Genomic DNA, 21,799 nt, shown 5'->3' on the forward strand with positions numbered 1-21,799 from the left:
TACAAAAGGTGGTGTTGACACTTTGGACTATTTGAAAGGCACATATTCAGTAGCTAGAATCACCCGAAGATGATATTTATTGATTTTATCTCTATGACTAACATTGGTGCAATTAATAGTTTCATTGTTTACCAAACAAACTGCCAATTTCATTCAAATAGAGGGAATTTCCTGAAAATCCTCGCCAAAGAGTTTTGTGCAGATCTTTCGCAAGTCAGAGCAGCGAAGACAAATTTTTGTCGTGAACTGCAAATGAAGGTTCGAAGAGCCGTTGGAGTTCCAGATCGTCAGCAACCTGCAACTGTCGAAGGCAACCCTGGAAAATGTTCGTGGAAGCATAACAGAAAAAAAAAAAGATTTACATGTGCCATGTGCTAGAGATACATCTGTGGAGTGCATACTGTCCCAAAACTCTGCCAAGAATGTCCTATAAGAAACGTGGATCTTGCTGAAAAATCAGATTCAGACTAAAAGTGCCACTGTTTACAGAGCTGACATTATGCTAACCAAACAGATTTCTTTATATTCAAGTTTTCTAAAATGGCATTTTGAAGAACAATGTTGTTTGATAAGTTATTTCCAGTGAAAGCGTTCAGTAGTTAGATATTTAGTTAAAAGTTTTTAGTAGATTTTTTCATAAATACATATATTATTGTAATCATATAATAACGTAAAACATGTAATTGACACTAGGATAATTGTTTCTTCATGCAATATTAAGGTTTGCCAAAAATATCAACATTTGTTTTTCATTATAACCCAATTTTAGCAATAAAAGGAAAACATGGTCTCTGAGTCCATGCGCAGGTATTCGTGGAGCTTCTACCGCTGGTAACGCAGGGTTAATCATCCGGTAGAAGAATATGGAACTTTGTGAATGAAAGCTACATACACAGTGCGTCAGTCACTTGCATGAATATTGAATATTTCACATCAAAGCTGTGAGGAAACTGGGAAGAAGTTAGAGGTATAATTACAAGATTATTTTCAAACCACCAATGATGAAGTCACAGAATTATAAAAGAGGGTCTTTCGCAAGCAATATATGAACATATTCACTTAAGTGAAATTTGGAAATTCAATTCCGAATCAATTCAGTGAAGTGGACAATGTAATTGTTATTACATGTTGATTCTTAACTCTTGGCTGCAAAGGTACAGATGTGTAGTTTACGCTTTCTTTAAATACACATAATACAAATACCTCAATATTTGCACTGAATTTCAAAATGTCAACCACAACGAAACAATTTGTATATTAATATTGCTTACCTACAAAGCGATAACGAGTGATAGGATCTTATACACGCCATGTTACATAAACACCGAAAACGTGTTATGAAATTTATCTGAAATACTTTCTAAATAGGTTGAGTGAATTCAGTCTCTTACCTTTAGTTTCAACTTCAAACAATAGGCCCCATTGAGGTACATCAAATAAATTGGGACTACATTCCGTGAAAATCGGGTAATTTGATTAAGAGCTATTAGAGTTTTATTATTTTTAATCAGCCCACTGCCACTGAATAATGTTGTTTGGTTTCAAAAGCCCCCCCCCCGGGTCGAAAACGAATAACTTACGAATATTTTGTTATTGCTAAAGCTTATATATGTATGTCCCCCGGGTCGTTTTCCGCTCACTATCATAATTAGCCAACGGAGATAAGCAAAACGAAATGACACTAAATTCACCAAGAATAGGTCGAAAATTATATATTTTCAAAAATAAATCAAAATACAAAACAAAAAGATAAGGGCATATATGGGTAAAGGAAAAAATAGTCTTTGTTTTTCAAAACTAACTTAATTAGAGTCATATTTTTAATACGAAAACAAGAGTTTGCCTTCTTTGTTTTTTTTTTTTTTTAAGAAGTACTATACATTCCCTGTTCTTATATAACAATTCACTTTTATAAAATATGTGTTGTCAAATGCGTTGCAGGATGAAATCATTATTGCGGATTGTATTGTATTCGGTTAAGCGTTGATTATATATTTTCACGACAATGCAATTCAAAGTATTGCGTATTATATGACTGAAAGTAAGAAATATTAAGAATCGTAGAGTATAATGATGATAACAACATAGCCTATGATGATATTTTTACCATTACAGACACAGGGAAGCCATTCAAAACATTTCGTGCCTTTGATTGTAAACAACATCTTCTGGTTTCTGGATTACATTTAGCATTAATGTTATGCACATAATGATCAAGAGAAGCACTATACATTTTATCATTTCACATGCATCACATCACGTACCAGTTATTTGAATTCTTGCTTCACTAGCGCTGAGTAGAGTGGCTCCTGTAAGCCGATTTACAGCTCTGCATTGATAAGTATGATACGTGTCTCTGCTGTCAACATTTCTCACGAGAAGCTCCCCTGATGGCAGCATGTGATATTTTCCATCTAGAACAGAAAGAAGCAAACATTAGCATACACTTTTTCTCATACCTGGTTACTTTTCTTTATTCAAAATCACAAATTCATAGTTTGTTAATAACATCACGTTTTACCATTGGATTTATCAATGAGTAAAAGAAAAGTCAATAAGTGGGACGTTTAACTAATGGCTGTTATCAGTAATTATAACAAAACTCAATACGATCTTTTTTTTTTAAAGCACATAGTAATTAGTTGTCTCCTGAAGGATATTTAACGACTATTTCTAAAAATGGTCGTTATTTCTTTGTAGCAAAAATTCTTTAACATTTCAATCACAGTTATCATATGAATGCTAGAAGAAAGATGATTTTAGATGATATTATCGAATTGAAAAATGCGTTCCTCCTCAATACGTTATATGTTATTCTGCTGCCAGGATGGTAGCGTGCTTTTGTCATCGAACTCGTTTGAAACCGAATCGAACTCTCTGTATGGCGGGAAACGGCCCGTACCGTGATGGTTGATTTTGCTTGATTGAGCACTAGCCAACTACATGGGATTCAAATTCCAGTCCTGGTTCGGAGTCTACGCCAAACTGACTGTGTTAGACTGGTGTGTTTGAAATATCCACCAGGTGCGTAATTTCTAAAGGTCAATTCAACATTAAATATCCAAGTCACAATTCAGCCGAGTCATAAGTCTAGTAATATTCTGGTACTGAACATACCTGAATTTATCATAGTACAATGAAAGCAGGTTAACTTTCAAAGTATAGCCCCTCGTGTTTGACTGTCTGCAGCCACCTTGCTGCCAGCTCCTCGATTTCATGTCGATAAGACGTTTTGTCGTAAAAGGGAAAAAGCCAATCACTGCTGTTTCCACTTCTTGCTGGTTGGTGAAAAATAATGATTTCAGGAAGCGTGCAATGACTCGAAACATATAGTAATTCAAAGGGACAAGGTCAAGACTATATGCAGGAGGTGTCATAAGTTCAATTTTATCACGATCCTGAAGTATTGTTTACATTTTCGACCCGAGTGTGGCTTTGTGTTATCGTGTTGCAGCAGGGCACCAATACAGGACATTTTTGGCGTAGTGCATCATACATTCACTCCAATTGTTCGGAATAAAGCTGGGCTTTGATGATACTGCCGTTAAGAACGAATTTAAAGTTAGTTGTTGCCTCATAGTTCCACCACACACAGAACATGACTTTATGCTCGGAACGGCTCTGTTTGACGACCGGATCTGGAAGTTGGCCCTTGCTCAACCACTACTGTTTTAAAACATTCTGATTTAAAAAAAACATTTTAAGGTAACAAAATCAACAGGACTTTGCAGCAGTTGTCAGGACAAATCTACCTTTGGGCCTGAGCTAAGGTCAACTCATGTGGCATAATGCGGCAGGCCCCTGATGGTTTTCCAGAGTTAGTGGACAGATACAGTATATACCGAGTTGGTTTGATACTTTTCGTGTGCTGGTCGATGGAGTTTCCTCAATGGCTTGTCGTATGACCTCAGAATATATTACCCGGGGGCGGCCAGACCTTGACTGATCTCCACATGTTTACTACCTGCACGAAATTTCTAAAAAAAAGTTTATGTTATGGGGTTTACTGCAACTTCTTTTTTTCGCATGATAAATCATTTGGTTTGTTGCCTGAGCATTATGCACAAGTTTGAACTCATACAGTAGCAGCTCACGCATCAGACATTGTTGAGCACTCATCGTTAATGCCACTAAAAACTATCTAAAGATGCTGACGGAGTAGCGGACTCAGTGTTAAATAGCTTACTTGTCATATTACCTGTTGGGCCAGTTTGACCTAGTATTTACGGTTGATAACGGTATATACACGCACCTGCTCTTTGGTATGTGGAAACATTGTTAAGACATGAGTAACCCCTTTTTACCCGGCTAATCAAGATTGTCGCTGTCTGTAACCAAAACACTTTTTTTTATTACTCAGCTAACGATTGGGTTCCCTTGAAAAAGAGCTCAGGAATCTCGATGAGAAGAAATCTTCAAGTGCGCCTTACACTGCCCGATCATCAGGTTTCCCCTTCCAAGCTGTGATCGAGATACTGGAAGAGCTAGTAGTCAGTGAGAAACGTATCAAAGAAATATGGTGGTAAGGATAGGTCTCATACTTTTCAAGCGTTTCCAGCCAGAACTGCTGAATTGCTATTCATGAAGCTACTAATTCTGTCCACTTTTGTGTGTTACATTTTACGATAGATAATTCCTGCTTTCAGTTACTCTAACAGCACAATTACTTAGCAGGCATATGTCTATCATGTTTCCTCAGGTACATGGGAATGTGTCCAGTATGTGTCTTATGCACCTTTGAGAGAGAAATAACATGTATGGCAAGTGATAGTCACAGTCTATGTCCGTACATAGGCACATGTCTGACATGTACGTGCGGAACGTGCCTAGTATGTTCTAGGTATGTTCCCCATGCCGTAAGTGTCAACAAACCACAGAACTACTCCTCCAAAATATGTTAAATCGCCTATATGTGTAATGTGTTTACATAAGGCGAGTCTAAAACACTTTAAACAAGTAAAAAAAAATCACCCCAGGGTTGGCGCGACCCACCATCCTTTGGACTACTAGCCGCGTGCTCTACCGACTTGGCCACAGAGGCGAAGAACAGAGTGTCGCTTGTACAGGGATAAATTGTTGAGGTCCTTTGAATTTAGCTAATCAGAGTGCTCCTTTAACTTTGTATATTCGACGGTAACCGTTTGAGATCAGATAAAATTTGCACGCCATGTAATTTTATAAGAAAATGATGAGTGTCCCTTGACTTTATTTCCTGGTTATTCCATATTCACTTTCAAATGATCGGCGACAGTTCCCATCTAATAAAGTTGATGCGTTTGTTGCTTCTAGTACGCAATCGCTTAGAAAAACAAGCAACAAATGCGTCAAACGTCGGAGATGAATTTAGAACACCTAAATGTAGCATGTCTAACACATCTTGTACTGTTAAGGCATCTGAAACAGTATGTACCTAAAGGACGTACCTAGAACATGATATATATATATATATATATATATATATATATATATATATATCATAAGTGACAACATAAAAACAAATGACTGTTAGAGTTGCAAAACTGAGAGAGGTATATACATGCAATATTTGTGATGCATAGTTGCAAATATCAATTAAGTGTAACAAGTACCTAAAACTGTAGGTAGCTGAAGAATATACTTAGCACATGAATATCATATGTGCCAAGTGTCGGGTATCTAAAAGGTAGCTGGGACACCTATAAGTGGCACATGCCTACCACATCTTGTGCTGTTAGGGTACATCACCCTTTAAATTTTTCCTATGTTTCATACCTTAACACTGAATTCTAGTAATAATAATCATCACAAAGAGTGGCAGTTAATCAGTTATAAATAACACATCTGATTCATTTACCCAGTAGATCCAATTGTGTTCGTGAAGAGATATCATTCAGGCACATTCAATTCAAATGTAAGGATCACTATAAAAATACCTCAAAAATAACAGTAAATAGTGATCTTAACAGATAGATTATATTACTAACTTTTGGGAAATAAAATATAAAGTATCAAAAGGTACGTGTCCTGTTGTCAGAGTAAGGAGTTGAATACAGAACAATGTAAAATACATGAAATACTGAGTTTGAAAGATTCCCTTAATTCATTCAAGATAGTTATAAACGTTTTTAACTTCAGTGTAGAAATGATTTACGCAGGGTAACTTGATAAGCATCCAGAATAAAATTCTACGAGGAAAATCGCCAAAATAATGTCTTATTATGAGGCCAACCAGGCACATCAGGCTTCAGCGAAATAATATCAAAACTACTGAAGAAGACTTCGCTGCGAAAGGGGACATTAATTCAATTACAGGAGGCAGATATAGTGTACTGCTAACTATATGTTCAAATATTTAAATAATAATATCTAATAATAATAATAATAATAATAATAATAATAATAATAATAATAATAATAATAATAATAATAATAATAATAATAATAATAGTAGTAGTAGTAGTAGTAGTAGTAGTAGTAGTAGTAACATAATTACAATTTTCTTTCTCTGTCTTCCCAAATTACTCATATTAAACTGGAAATGAACAATTTCTGATTCACGGAATTCAACATAAAGTATTGTACCGTCAAACGAATTATGGTTCAAATCATGAAATATATATCTGCGCAAGAACCAATTAAAATCCTACCGCAATTTTGCTGTGCAACAATTAAGTGAGAACAGGGTCCGTCATCAAGACACAGCATTTGTCCTAAACGGCACAAGACCTAAAAATCATTTCGCGGCACAAGTTCTAAGCGGCACTGGTCCTAAACGGCACAAGACCCATCAACGGTAGGTAATGAGGATAATATGAAAAAGCAGGAAATAAAATCATTAGCGGGGAAATATTCTGGATCCCACAACAAACTACAATACACATGATACGTGCGAACGTCAATCATATGCCGTGCACCAAATCACAACTTGAAAGCCGATGTTGTAAAATATCGTCTATATTACAATGCGAACATGTTCTGATGGACATCAGCTTAATTTTCTCTAACTTCATATTACTTGGTATAACGTCATGTACAATTCGGTACCATACAGAGCGCTGATTGACGTTTAGGACGGTGTTATTGATATTTTTCCACATCATATCCCAAATATAGTGAGGAAAGTTGTCTTTCCGTTTAATAGTAACATTTTGTTTACACTGATACGAGCTGTACAAGACCTTGATCTTTGGGAACAGAATCATGGGATGCCAAGCAATGTCGACGCCGCTGTGAAGCTTCGTACAAGACAGAACTTCACAACTAGTAATGCTTCACAAGTTGATAGAGGTGCTGCTGATTTGTTTTTCAACTGATACTGAATTGTACACTCAATACCTCACATATTTTGCCACTGTTTGCCTCAATTGTTACCTGAAGAACTCCCGTTTTTACAAGTCTTTATGTTCGAGCTATTCATAAGCTTGGGAGTGCATCACATCATACAAACATTTTACAGTATTTGAAAGGATCGACATATTAAGAGGAGGGATGACCGCCGTGGCCTGTACTCAATAGAGAGCCCAGATTTTAGCAAAACTGGGTGCATTGTAACTTGTACATCCAATTAATCAAAAATAAAACAGTGCTTCTGCAATATATACCCACCATGTTGAGACCTCTAGCATTTTTAGATTGAGTAAGAACATACAAGGGTGTTTTAAAAATGTTACCTCTCCAAACAAACCAGTAAACTGCAGCTTGTATAGAGCGGGCAATGCGAATTTACAACGGTAAAACACGACTTAAATACCAAAGGTATGATGTAATATATGTATTAGCAATTCAAATTCTTTATTCAAGATAGTAGCCACGAAATTTCCACGATTCACATAAACCTTTCACCTTCTGGAGGGAGGAGCCCAATTTTCTAAAATCATTTGTTGTACCGTGCAATAAAAAGAGACACCTAAAATATTTATCCTATCAATATGGAGAATAGGAAATGTAATCATCTGAAAATTCCAAGTACCAATTGCAAGCAATTTTGTTTTCTAAAAATTTATGCAAGCTCCACTAGATTGTCAAATATTTTGTATGACATGAATAACTTCATTAAGTTGAGCTTCATCTCGTACTAAAACAGAAAGATCATCAGCATAATAACGTACTGTAAGGCTGAGATCAGCAAAGGAAATACCTATTTGCATAGCATGTAATTCACAAATCAATAGTGAAATGTAAATATTAAAAAGAGACATATAAAGCGGTCACCCTTGTCTAATAGATCTCTTGATTGTTGCAAACGCTGTTAAACAACCATTCACCTGAATTTTAGATATCGCAAACATATACAAAATTTTCACTTGGTTAATTACAGCAGGATGATATCCGAATTTTTCCATTACTTGATATAAATACCCATGGTTAACCAAATAAAATGCTGTTTTTAAATCTACAGATAGAAGGCCACCTTTACATTTGTTGTAATCAAAATATGCCACTACATCTTGAAGATCCATCAATACATCAAGAAGAAAGAATACGTTCGATAAACTCTGCTTGCATCGGGTGCAGAATGCTTGAGAGCATTATTTTAACCTATTGAAAAAGCATTTTGCTACTATTTTATAGTCAACATTTAACACAGTTAACGCTCTATAATGCTCAAGACAAGTAGGATTTGGTAACTTTGGTACTAATATAATGACACTTGTAGCAAAGGATTCACTAATTACACCATGATGCAATATTTCATTGACAATAGTAGTAAACTCATCTGCTATAATAGGAAACACTTTTGATAAAATTCTGGTACTAATCCATCAATGCCAGTAGTTCTATAACGCTGAAAACTGAGTATTACCTCATGGATCTCATTTTTGGTATATGGTTGCATTAACATGTCATTATAACCAGATGCCACTGTATAACCTGGCATAGGCGTAAATTCCAAACAGGAGTCACGTTCTGTGATACATTATACAACTCTTGGTATGTATTATGAATGTGAGCTCTAATGTTACTCGGGTTAGTTAGTACTTGCTGAGCATTAGATGCTAATTTTGAAATTAAAGTTCCATTTTTACGTTTCTTAGTATGAAGAAGACGGTATAACGTCATACGTTCGTTGTCTACCACAGTGTTATCTTTAACAAACATTTTCAGTACACTCTCTCTGCAAATTTAAAATTTTATCTTTATAATACTGCATATCTCGGTACCATATTGGGGAAGTAGATGACAAATCACTAGCAGATTGTAAACATTTCATATAAAATTACATCATATTGTTACTGTCGGCAATCCTATCTCGAAAATGATCGATATATAGCCATTTTATTTTGGGTTTCACATATTGCTCCCACTATTTGAGGCTTGCGGTATATCTGTGTCGATGGTGAAGCCAGACTGACGTGTGCCGACGAAAGTGGCTAAGAAAATAAGGATCATTTAGACCAAGGGGAAACATTTTCCAGTAGGATTGTCCCCAGACACACTACGCCGAACCAATATTAAATTCAAGAACTATACCCATATGATCAGTAAATGCGGCTAGACAGACATCATATTTAACAATCAATTTAACCAAGTTTGGATTACAATAATAATGATCAAGCCTGGAGGCTGCATTACTGCACACATAGGTAAAGATATGGCCCTTTTTACAGTAGATAGTAGTGTCAACCAGCATAGATTGAGAAACAAAAAATTGTAATGCAGGACTATAGGATGGAGTACCGACACAATCGAATTACATAATTAAAATCACCCATGAGCATAATGTTATTAAAGGGCTCTGAAAGCAAATACAACAAATCTTCAGAATATAAGGTCTCTCTACCCGTCTTCCCTTGATGCTCCGAATTCCCATGTATATTGAAAATTATAGTATTGTTCCAATACAACGCTATCCCATCAACCAACATGTTAAGGGAATCAATTTGTATACCTTCTTTCACTAATATAGCACTTCCAAAACTATGTACACCAAGATTAACATGACTTTTATAACAAGGAATGAAACAGTGTTCATCAGAGATTATTTTCTGAAGACATATAAAATCTGTGTCATAATCATAAATATTTTTTTCAAAACGATTCTTTTTAAACACTGTTTTCCATGCGGTTTACATTGAGGAAAATAATACATGTAATGTGCAGTGTTATAAGTAAGAAAACAAAAAAGCAAATGTAAGATTGGAACATACCAAAGTATTACTATAAACAAAAGACAAGAACGTCAATATAGTCACACTGAAAAAAAGCTAAAAAAAGTGTTTACAAATCTTGAAGGTCAGTGAGTCCACCTGATGCAGTATCGTCGTGACGTAAACATTCAATTATTGAAGTACCATGCCTCTTCTTCTTTCGAGTTGTTATGACATTCACAAGTTGTGAATAAGAACCACGTGAGCCACGTTTCTTTCGTGAACGTAATTCCCTTGTTGTGTCAGGAACGTATGTTGTTTCACTTTCCAGGTCAAGGTCACTACCGCCTGTATCTTAAGTAGGTGCAATCAATTCCATAGCATTTTTTTGTTTCACAGCTTGGAGGGAGCCCTCAGTACTAACAGGCTGTTTACCAGAGGGACAAGACAGAGTAAGGATATTATCAATACTTGCAAGGTCATTAACATTAACACTAGATGTATGTGTTTCTTCAGCTGCATTGTTGATAAGACCAGAGGTGAAATCAGAGTTGTCATTCGTAGGAGCAGCAATCGTAGTAGAGGTGTCAGTAACTGGTTCTGAACCGTTTGGTTGTAATTGCACACGTTCTTCACAAGTGTTTTTCGGAATAGTGCCAAGGGATGACATTTGTAAAGGCAGTGGTGGTGCGATAGATGCGGGACGGAGTTGGGGAAAAACTCGGTAAATCAAATGTCAGACGTTTGAGACGTGTGAGAGCCATTATATTCTTATATTAAGTTCTTGTCTTCTTTTCTTATCACAGTCACTAAGTCGGTGAGTTAATGATCGACAGAAAAAAAAAAAACATTACAGGATGGCCTTCATACGATATGAAGCCACGAAAGCCGTTAAAGAGTAAACGTGAAGGGATCGTTTCTTTAAGGACAATGTTCACAGTTCGTATTTCATTGGACACTGCAAGAGGATAATTTTGAGACCATGTCTCATTGGTTATATTTTACACTGTTCCATATTCAGTCAGAATTTGCACAATAACATCATTATCTAGTTGAATAGGTAAATTAAAGACTCTTACCCTGGTAATATTTTCCATTGCGTTGACGAGCTGGATAAATGAGGTACTACCGTCATTAGTTTAAATGGTGCCGTAGGTTCGAAATTTAAAAAAAAATGAAATCTTTAAGTTTTACGTCCCACGGTTATGCCGGTTAGGCTAAAGGAGACGGTGATTATGAGAGATGAGTGAAAATGGTGGAATGAAGAAAGTGGGAGGAAACGGGAGAACCCCGAGAAAACCCACGAGCACGGTGTTTGTCCACCACAAAGTCCACAGGCGCGAGCTGGGATCGAACCAGGGACCCCAAGCACCGGAGCCCGTAGGTTCGAGCTTACTTAATACTTTTCAAAAATAGCATCAATATTAAAAGTCACAAACACAGCATATTCATCAGAGTGAAGTTAGAGCGCAACAATGTCATGGCAGTCCTCTTTAAATAAACTTTCGATCCATTTATGAATAGCTATGGATGACGGGCGATTATTACGTTCGTCCTTGTCAAATACACATTTGATGGCATTTTATCTAACGAGCTGAAACATCGTAATATTTTAGAATACATAGTCACACAAATAAACCACACGTAATGGTAAAGCTAAGCACGTTGAACTGCGAACAAAACACTGCACCGGACAACACGCCCTACCGCTAGCACAGTTTAACAGCCTCACTCAACTTGGTCACGAAGGTGAAGAAGAAAACGTCGCTTATCCCGACTTGGCCACAGAGGCGATGAAGAGAACGTCGCTTGTAGAGGGATAAATTATTGAGGTCTTTTGCATTCAGCTAATCAGAGTGCTTCTGTAACCGCATATATTCGACTATAACCGTTTGGGATCAGATACAATCTGATCGCCATGTAATTTTGTAACACATTGACAAGTGTCTATTTACTTTATTTCATGGTTCTTCCATTTTCACTTTCAAATGATCGGCGACAGTTGCCATCTAATAAAGTTGATGCGTTTATTGCTTCTAGTACACAATCGCTTAGAGAAAGAAGCAACAGATGCATGGAATGTGGGAGATGAATTTAGAATACCTAAATGGCGAATGCCTAGCACATCTTTTGCTGTTAGGGTATCTGAAATAATGCGTACCTAAAGGACGTACCTAGAACATGGCAGATATATGTCCCAAGTGACGACACAAAAACAAATGACTGTTAGAGTGCGAAACTGAGCCAGGTATATAAATGCTATATTTGTGGTACATAGTTGCAAATATCAACTAGGTGTAACAAGTACCTAAAACTGTAGGTAGCTGAAGTACATGCTTAGCTTATGTGCCAAGTGTCGGGTACCTAAAAGGTAGCTGGATACGTAAATGGCACATGCCTAGCACATCTTGTGCTGATATGGCAGTAACTTTTTCATTGTACAGTATTTCCAGTAACTTCTTTATCGACAGGGGCAAGAACACAGAAACATAGAGAACAGTTAAAATTCCAAAGGCCCTTCCACCGGGAATCGAACCTAGGACCCCGTATAACAAAAGCACATGTGCTAGCCCTCAGACCAGTTAGAGGGCACTACTGAGCCACGGTACCCCCGTCTCATGCAACGGTGTTAGGGGTTTTAGCGGATTTTTAAAAAAAAAAATGGCGATCGCGGTTCCCCGAATACATCTAGAAGAGGTTAAAGAACGGGAATCAGTTTTTTTTTTTTTTTTAAGAATCGGTTAGCTCGAAAATTATAATAAGTAGTAAAAATGATCAAGTGGAATCTTGTTCCTCATAAAATGTTACATGTAATCGAAGATAGAAAGTATTAGAGCGCACATGTTGAAATTGGAAGTGGACGGAGTACCGGTGATCCTGAAATGGGTTCTACTATGAATTACTAAAGAACAAGAAGTGTTTCCTCCCTACATAACCATACTTATTTATTATATTTATTTTTAACATGGTTTTGTTTATTTATTATTGAGAGTGCAACGTGAGAGCAACAACTCCCTTCTTCTCATTATTCAGAGCCCCTCTGGTTTCCAGTAAATCCTCAAGAAAACGCTGTGTGATAAATCGTACTGTTTTTTTGTTGTTGTTTTTTTTTTTTTCAAATTTATATAGACGTTTATAGTCATGCACATCAGAGACTCTCCGAACTTTGAACACCTTTCTTCTTGGCTGCAGATCCATAAATTCAGACATTTTGTGCCACTCTCACACACTGTGAGACAAGTGGAATAGGTGATAAGGTGGTTCACAAAATGTGTAGGTTAATCTCAGCTAGTTGAGATTATACTCAACTTTATGCATACGAAAAGTGAGAAATCACAGTTTGATTCATAAGCTCCGGACATATACTGAGGCGCATGAGATTAAACTCAAATTATGTCACGTTGTCTCGCTTTTTATGCATACAACTTTGAGATTAATCTCAAAATCTTGAGCAAAGAGTAAGATCGCACTTTTATGCATATCGCCCATTGTTCTGTCTTGCTGTTTGCATGATAGCATTTGTGTGGTAACAAAATATTAACTACCCATCAAATGTGATTCCCAGATCTTTCACAATGTCTGTTTTATCTATTTCCACACCATTGACCTTATATTAGTAACATAATGTTGTGTTTTAGTTATATACGTCATAAATTTTTCTATATTTGTGTTGATTTGAAGTAAATTATTTTTACATACATATTTATCATATTCAACTTTTTCCGTAGCAAATAGTTGGCATACTCGCAATTAACTACTCTTTACTCGTTACCATCATTAACAATATTTTTCATATTAGTAACATAGCTGTTATCATTGGAATTAACTATTATTATTATTATTATTATTATTATTATTATTATTATTATTATTATTATTATGAGACCAAACCAAACACTTTGCTACCCATGTGAGGGTTAGTAAGTGTTATAATTGCAGCAAATTAATAATGTTTATACTAGAATGTGAAAGAAACACTTTTTAGAAAAATAAATTATGTCATGATAAATTGTTTAAATTACCTAATTAATCATCCACCTTGTACTCTCATTTGTTTAAATGGACGAACCCAGATCTAAAGGAAAAGACTTTTCTGTCCAAATCTCATAAGCAGTGGGAAATTTTAATATTATAGAAATTGACCCTCCTTTCCTCTTAGAAATGTAATTTTCAAGACACTGAAACACATATTTTATTACTTTTAGTTAAAAGTTCAAATACAGAGTTTCACGCATCCAGCTTAAGCAAATCCTTCTTTGCTTTATAAATATTTTCTGAATAAGTAATGGGGAATTTGAATATTAAATAAAGTGCGCCCTCTGTTTTTTCCTTTTATGTGTTGAATTTTCAGTTTTGTTTGTTCGTTTTATAGTGGAAAGTTTATATGCTATGTTTCATTTTACTAGCTTCGGAGATTTACGAAATACGCTACTCTTTTAAAGAATCTTACCCAGCCCTTTTTACGATACGTATTCCCAGGGACGAAGATAGGGAGGGGCACGGGGGGCAGAGGCCCCCCAAATCTTGGTTTGGCCCCATCAAAAATTTATTTAAAATTATGTTACAAATTGTTTTCATCCGACAATATATATATACAGATGGTAATCAGAAAAATGGAAACACCTGTAGTTGGCAACACGTCAGATTTATGGGCTGGTAGTGGTGTCGTGGCGCCCGCAGCGATGGACCGCTGGTGGTGGTGTGTTAGGTCGGTCTCCATACTACGTCAGGCGCAGCAGAACAGCAGTGTCCAGTGGCTGCAGCAGACGGAGGTAGTGTAAAATGGGAGACCTCTCATATTTTCAAAAAGGACAAATTGTTGGTGCGCGGTTATGTGGAGTGAGTGTGACGGCAGTGTATACTGTGTTAGGTGTGTCGCGTGGGACAGTGTCGAAGGTGATGATGGCCTACACAACACACGGGAAAACACATAGGGGAAGCGGAACAGGGGGCGGAAGAAAATCATGAGTGACAGGTCACGCCAGGTATTAAAGCGCATTGTCACGCAGAACCGTTGCGCCGCTGCGGAGCAAGTGACGGAGGAACTCAATCAGCACCTCCTCCACCCTGTTTCGACAATCACAGTCCGCCGCGAATTACATGACATGAACTTACGGGGTCGTGTTGCACGTGCCAAACAGCTCATCAGGGACCATAACGCTTTCGCACGCCGCAAATGGTGCCGCGACCATGCAATTTGGACCGTTGAGAACTGAAAACGTGTGATATGGTCGGATGAGTCGTCCTTCACCATATTCCAAACCACGGGCCGTGTTTATGTGTGGAGAACGCTAAAAGAAGCTTATGATCTGCAGTGTCTCCGCCCAACTGTGAAACATGGCGGCGGCTCGGTGATGCTGTGGGCCGCCATATCATGGTTTTCATTGGGTCCTGTGGTCACACTTAGCGGACGAATCACTGCCAACGATTATGTCGCAATTTTAGGAGACCACTTGCATCCTATGGTCTGGATGTTGTTCCCGGACAATGACGCCATCTTCCAGGATGATAATGCACCCATTCACACAGATGGCGTTGTTGCAGCGTCGTTTGAGGAACATCGGGATGAAGTTCAACACCTCCCCTGGCCCGCTCAATCTCCAGATCTCAACATAATTGAACATCTGTGGTCCGTCTTGGAAACACGACTCCAGCGACGATTTCCACCTCCATCCTCTCTCACAGAACTGGCCGATGCCCTGCACGAGGAATGGTGTAAAATTCCACTTGCTACCATTCACGACCTCTATGCCTCCATCCCACGTCGCATCAGACTGTTCTGAGGCGAAAGGTGGTCCGACACCCAATTAATCTGGTAAGTTGCAATTTTATTCAGGTGTTTCCATTTTTCTGATCACCATCTCTCTCTCTCTCTCTCTCTCTCTCTCTCTCTCTCTCTCTCTCTCTCTATATATATATATATATATATATATATATATATATATATATATATATAGATAGATAGATAGATAGATAGATAGATATAAATATCCATAGTAAACTGAAATTATTCGTACTTCTAAGAAAAGGTTATTTTTAAAAGCCATTTATAAGCTATTTCTTAAACATTAAGTGTACGGTAATGTGAGTATAAGATCAGTAACTTTGGGGCTGGGAGTCGTCATCTGATTCTCGATCTGATTCTCATCTGATTTCCTCCCTCATTCTTTCAGCCCCTAGTGATCCCAGCCTTATAGTCGGCTTGAGGTATCAAGGGCTAAAAATCTATGCGAATGCACTTTTTATAACCGACTAACAAGCAGAGGGTCCAAATGGATGAATTGAGATGCAGGATGAGACATAGTGCACCTGATAGAGTATGTGAAATTATTTTTATGTGCAAAATTATAGCGGCTGAGCGCCATAAGGAACGGAGGGGAAGGGGTCTTTGTTGGTGGGAGAAGGGCTATGTTATGTTATAGAAATATATCAAGTAAACTGTAGAATCGTAATATAGTGAAAGATAGACAATTCAAACAATGGTAGTTGCACATATTGACAAGAGAAAAATGTGCAAAGTAGATCAGGAACCTTCGTCGCTATTTTGAAATCCGTCATTTTGAAATATGTGATATTTTTTGAAATGGAAAGGTACTCATGTGATATATCAATTATGGCAAACATGTTCTAAAAAAGTCAATTATGAACTTTAGTGATCGTTATCTGTACTTATTTGGAAAATTTAGGACCATCTTTATAGTTATTTACGAAAATTTAGGAAAATGATGACAACATTGTGAACGAGTATGTCAGAAAATTCTGCAAGGAAAATATATGTGTGATTTGTGGCATTCAAGCATCCCATCTTAAATCAAAACTGTTCTTGATGAAGGAGGCAATGGAAGAATTTGCTTTGCAATTCGAAATAGATTTCCCTGAATATGAATTCATTATTGTAAAAATTTCGTAGAGTCTCTTATGAAGGGGAAAGAAATTACAAATATCTCGGACCTGCAAGCTGTTCTGCCCAAGGCAATTTTCTCCCAAATTAGGAATTTGCTGGAAATAGTCTTGACGCTACCTGTGTTATCAGCTTCTTCTGAGTGTTCTTTCATCGTGCATAAGAGGCTCATATCAAGTGGCGTATTTACGATTTTCTTTCAGGGGCTTTGCTAACTTTAGTCCTGGAAATATGAAAATTCTACAAGTTATTTTATTTACTTTAATATAGTAAATAAACTTTCTTAGGGAGGGGTTAAGCCCGGAGCCCCCCTAAATACGCTACTGCTCAAATCATATCTTCTGTGTAAGTCTGGTCAGGACAGACCATCTGCATTAGCCGCACTTGAAATAGGACCAAATATAGTCTCTAAGCTTGAAAAAGATAAAATTATTGACATAGGCCTATTCAGAAAGTAGTCGCAGATGCGCTACAGTTCGTGTCCAGCAAGTAATTTGTAAATACAATGTGGCAGAAGTTTGTCAGATGGATGCAAGAACAGCATAAAAAATGGTGTTGTAATATTAGGCCAATATTTTACCAATTATTGTTTTATATGCACTTCGTTGATTAGATGTTTTATGTTTAGGGACGTTCAAGTATTGTAGGCCTCTTCGATATTCATATTATGTTTGATACTCACCGAAGATGTTAACGATTTTGTGAACAATAAAAGTGTACTAATATACAAAGGAACTCAAGATCTTTAAAAAATGCTAAAGTTTGTTAATGCTTATTAAATTTTCACTTGAAATTATATTGAAGTTTATTAGTCTAGTATAGGCTATAATGTTTATTTAACTATGTAGAATGTGACATTTTAACGCACAAATATAAGTCTTGAGAGCCTGTGTGTTAAGTTTAGGTAACTTCATGGAAGTCATGTCACTTTTTTAGGGTAGCTGCTGTATTACCTGTTACCTATTACTATATTATTTGTAACTATTTTCTCAAGGTACAAAGTATATAAAGGTACAAGGCAAAAATGTACAGTATATACAGGGTGTTTCAAAACAACATCGACAATGTTTGGGAGGTCATTCCTGACACCAAGATAAGACAAAAGGTATAGACCAACCTGGGTGCACAAATGTTTCCTTTCGGAGTTATAGGCTGCCGGAAACATGAAAAAATTAACTTTGAAGATCCATAGGTCGAATACTATGGGAGCTACCGTAGTCGGTTCCAGACTTCACTTAGGAACTAGTATGCGCCCCAACAAAATATCCAAGTTTCAGAATCCTGCGGTACTTCCACAACAATTTTTATAAAGGGAATTTGGCTACGTGCATATAATCTGATGTACTCACGAACTACCTCTATAAAAATGTTGTGGAAGTACCACAGGATTCTGAAACATTGATATTTGGTTAGGGTATATAGTAGTTCCTAAGTGAAGTCTTGACCCGACTATGGTAGCTCCAATAGTATTGGACCTATGGATCTTCAAAATTCATGTTTTTATGTTTTCGGCAGCCTATAACTCCGAAAGAGAACATTTGTGCACCCACGTTGGTCTATACTTTTTGTCTTACCTTGGTCACATGAATTACCTCCCAAACGTTGTCGGTGTTGTTTTGAAACACCCTGTATAAATGTATCAAAAAAGTATTTATATGAAGTATTGCGTTTTCTAATGTTCTAGTTGGATGTCCTTGCATAAGTAAACAACACTATTAATACATAGTTTTTAAACTATTGTTTCATTATCGCATTTGGTAGGAGAGGTTCACTTTTCTCTTCTTACCCCCGAAAGAGTAGTTAAAGTTTAATTTAAAACAATTTATTGGTGAGTTCTCCATACGATGTTTTCGTGTTGATTATCCGCGGTTGCCGCGCGACCCGATTCAGCGAATTATTCTGAGTACACAATATAATACACACACACACACGCATACACACACACACACACACACACACACACACATATATATATATATATATATATATATATATATATATATATATATATATATATATATATATGGGTTATTTTATTTGCAAATATGGCCCCCCAAACTCAGAACTCTGGCTACGTCCCTGCGTATTTCAAAAAATATTTCTTATATCCTGCATTCATAACAAAATTATTTTTTTTAAAATTAAAACTTAACGACTCTACTTGTAGTAGTATGCCCAGATAGTTACTTATCTTAACTCTTTCTATAAGAGTACATAAGATGAAGATAGTCAAACAAATGAACTTCCATGAACAGTTTCTGATTTCTAATGACTAAATTCTTCGTACATTTCCCACAAGCTGGAGTTTTAAAGTCATGCACTGTCAAGACCCATGTTTCAGAAAGGTAACAGGCAACAGAAAGAATTGCAGGCTACATCCCTAAATGACTATGTATTTGTTTTTTCAAAAGTATTGCGTATTAAATTACCAATTCAACGTTATTTGTTGATTTTTCTTGATAGTCGGTTTTTAATGTTTACTTCTGAAATATCTAGTGGGCTTTTGCTCTAATTAAGCAAACTTTGGTGGGCTTTTATCCGATCTTTGGAAAGTTAGAGTGGACATATGTCCTACTCTTAATACATTTGTCCCACTCTACAGAGTATATATATTGCAATTCGGAATGATTGCTTGGTTTCAGAAAAGTCTAGTAAAATATGCTGTTTAACCCTGGAACTCCAGACATATTTTATACCTTTGTGTACCAGTCGGGTCCAATGGAAACACAGTAATATATTGAGCCCCTCTAGCCATATAATTAAATTTCTGGGAGAAAATGAACAACGAAGTACTAAACAATGTCATTCTCTTAATGTATTTATGACGAAGTAATAAAATACACTTTGTAGTTATATCGTACACAAAAAATATGGTAACTTTAGCAGTATTACTATCCTAATCCTAACTATATATAAAACTACATGAGCTGACATAAATTATTGAGCACTTCCTGTAGGGCTACAATGATTAAATTTGGCATGATTATAGCCTTCCGGGACTAACCCACAGGAAAATTGTCAAAAGTGAATATTTTTAATTTTTAGGGGGTCTAAAGAGGGGATGAAGAATTTCCCCATGTTATTTAAATGCACCTTTTTTTTTTTGGACCTATAATCTCATGTTTTAGGTACTTAGAATTGGAATAGAAACTTGAAATTCGGTATGCTTACACATTTTCGTTAGCACTACCTAAGTAAATCAGTACAAGTAAAAAATTCCGAACTTAAAGTGGTTTTATAGGGAACTGAAAAATCTTTCCCATGTTATTTATATGGGACACCTTTTACACCCTCAAATTATTGAGCACTTCCTGCAGGGCTACAATGATTAAATTTGACATGATTATAGCTTTTCGGGACAAACCCACAGGAAAATTGCCAAAAGTGAATATTTTTAATTTTTAGGGGGTCTAAAGAGGCGATGAAGAATTTCCCCATTTTATTTAAATGAGACTTTTTCTGGACCTATAATCTCATGTTTTAGGTACTTAGAATTGGAATAAAAACTTCAAATTCGGTAGGCTTGTACGTTTTCGTTATCTTTACCTAAGTGAATCATCAGAAACGAAAATTTCTTAGCGTAAAGTGGTTTCATGGGGAACTGAAAAATCTTTCCAATGTTATTTATACGGGACGTCTTCTATACCCCAAAATGTTTAGCAACTTCCGGCAAGATTAGAATGATGAAATTTGGCATGATTGTAGCCTTCCAGAACTAACCGACAGAAAAATTGCCAAAAGTAAAAAATTCCAACTTTAGGGTGGTTTTATAGGGAACTGAAAAATCTTTCCCATGTTATTTATATGGGACACCTTTTACACCCTCAAATTATTGAGCACTTCCTGCAGGGCTACAATAATTAAATTTGACATGATTATAGCTTTTCGGGACAAACCCACAGGAAAATTGCCAAAAGTAAATATTTTTAATTTTTAGGGGGTCTAAAGAGGGGATGAAGAATTTCCCCATGTTATTTAAATGAGACTTTTTCTGGACCTATAATCTCATGTTTTAGGTACTTAGAATTGGAATAAAAACTTCAAATTCGGTATGCTTGTACGTTTTTGTTTTCTTTACCTAAGTAAATCATCAGAAATGAAAATTTCTAAGCGTAAAGTGGTTTCATGGGAAACTGAAAAATCTTTCCAATGTTATTTATATGGGACGTCTTCTATACCCCAAAATGTTTAGGCACTTCCGGCAAGATTAGAATGATGAAATTTGGCATGATCGTAGCCTTCCAGGACTAACCGACAGAAAAAATGCCAAAAGTAGAAAATTCCAACTTTAGAGTGGTTTTATAGGGAACTGAAAAATCTTTCCCATGTTATTTATATGGGACACCTTTTACACCCTCAAATTATTGAGCACTTCCTGCAGGGCTACAATGATTAAATTTGACATGATTATAGCTTTTCGGGACAAACCCACAGACAAATTGCCAAAAGTGAATATTTTTAATTTTTAGGGGGTCTAAAGAGGGGATGAAGAATTTCCCCATGTTATTTAAATGAGACTTTTTCTGGACCTATAATCTCATGTTTTAGGTACTTAGAATTGGAATAAAAACTTCAAATTCGGTATGCTTGTACGTTTTTGTTTTCTTTACCTAAGTAAATCATCAGAAATGAAAATTTCTAAGCGTAAAGTGGTTTAATATGGAACTGAAAAAATCTTTCCAATGTTATTTATATGGGACGTCTTCTATACTCCAAAATGTTTAGGCACTTCCGGCAAGATTAGAATGATGAAATTTGGCATGATTGTAGCCTTCCAGAACTAACCGACAGAAAAATTGCCAAAAGTAAAAAATTCCAACTTTAGAGTGGT

General features: G+C 36.4%; 1 protein-coding gene across 4 annotated transcripts in view; it reads right to left on the reverse strand.

Moving 5' to 3' along the window:
• The window catches only part of LOC145688485 (cell adhesion molecule Dscam2-like), a gene marked incomplete at its 5' end in the record, with an annotated part of 1,010,929 nt that overhangs the window by 748,076 nt on the left and 241,054 nt on the right, over positions 1-21,799 (reverse strand). For all 4 annotated transcript variants that reach the window (XM_081762790.1, XM_081762793.1, XM_081762792.1 and 1 more), the window contains 1 exon segment: positions 2,265-2,414. In XM_081762790.1, coding sequence (XP_081618916.1) covers positions 2,265-2,414 — 150 coding nt within the window.

The sequence above is a fragment of the Thermobia domestica genome, chromosome 6 (assembly GCF_964235325.1).
Source record: "Thermobia domestica chromosome 6, izTheDome1.hap1.1, whole genome shotgun sequence".
In the NCBI taxonomy this organism is placed as follows: Eukaryota; Metazoa; Arthropoda; class Insecta; order Zygentoma; family Lepismatidae; genus Thermobia; species Thermobia domestica.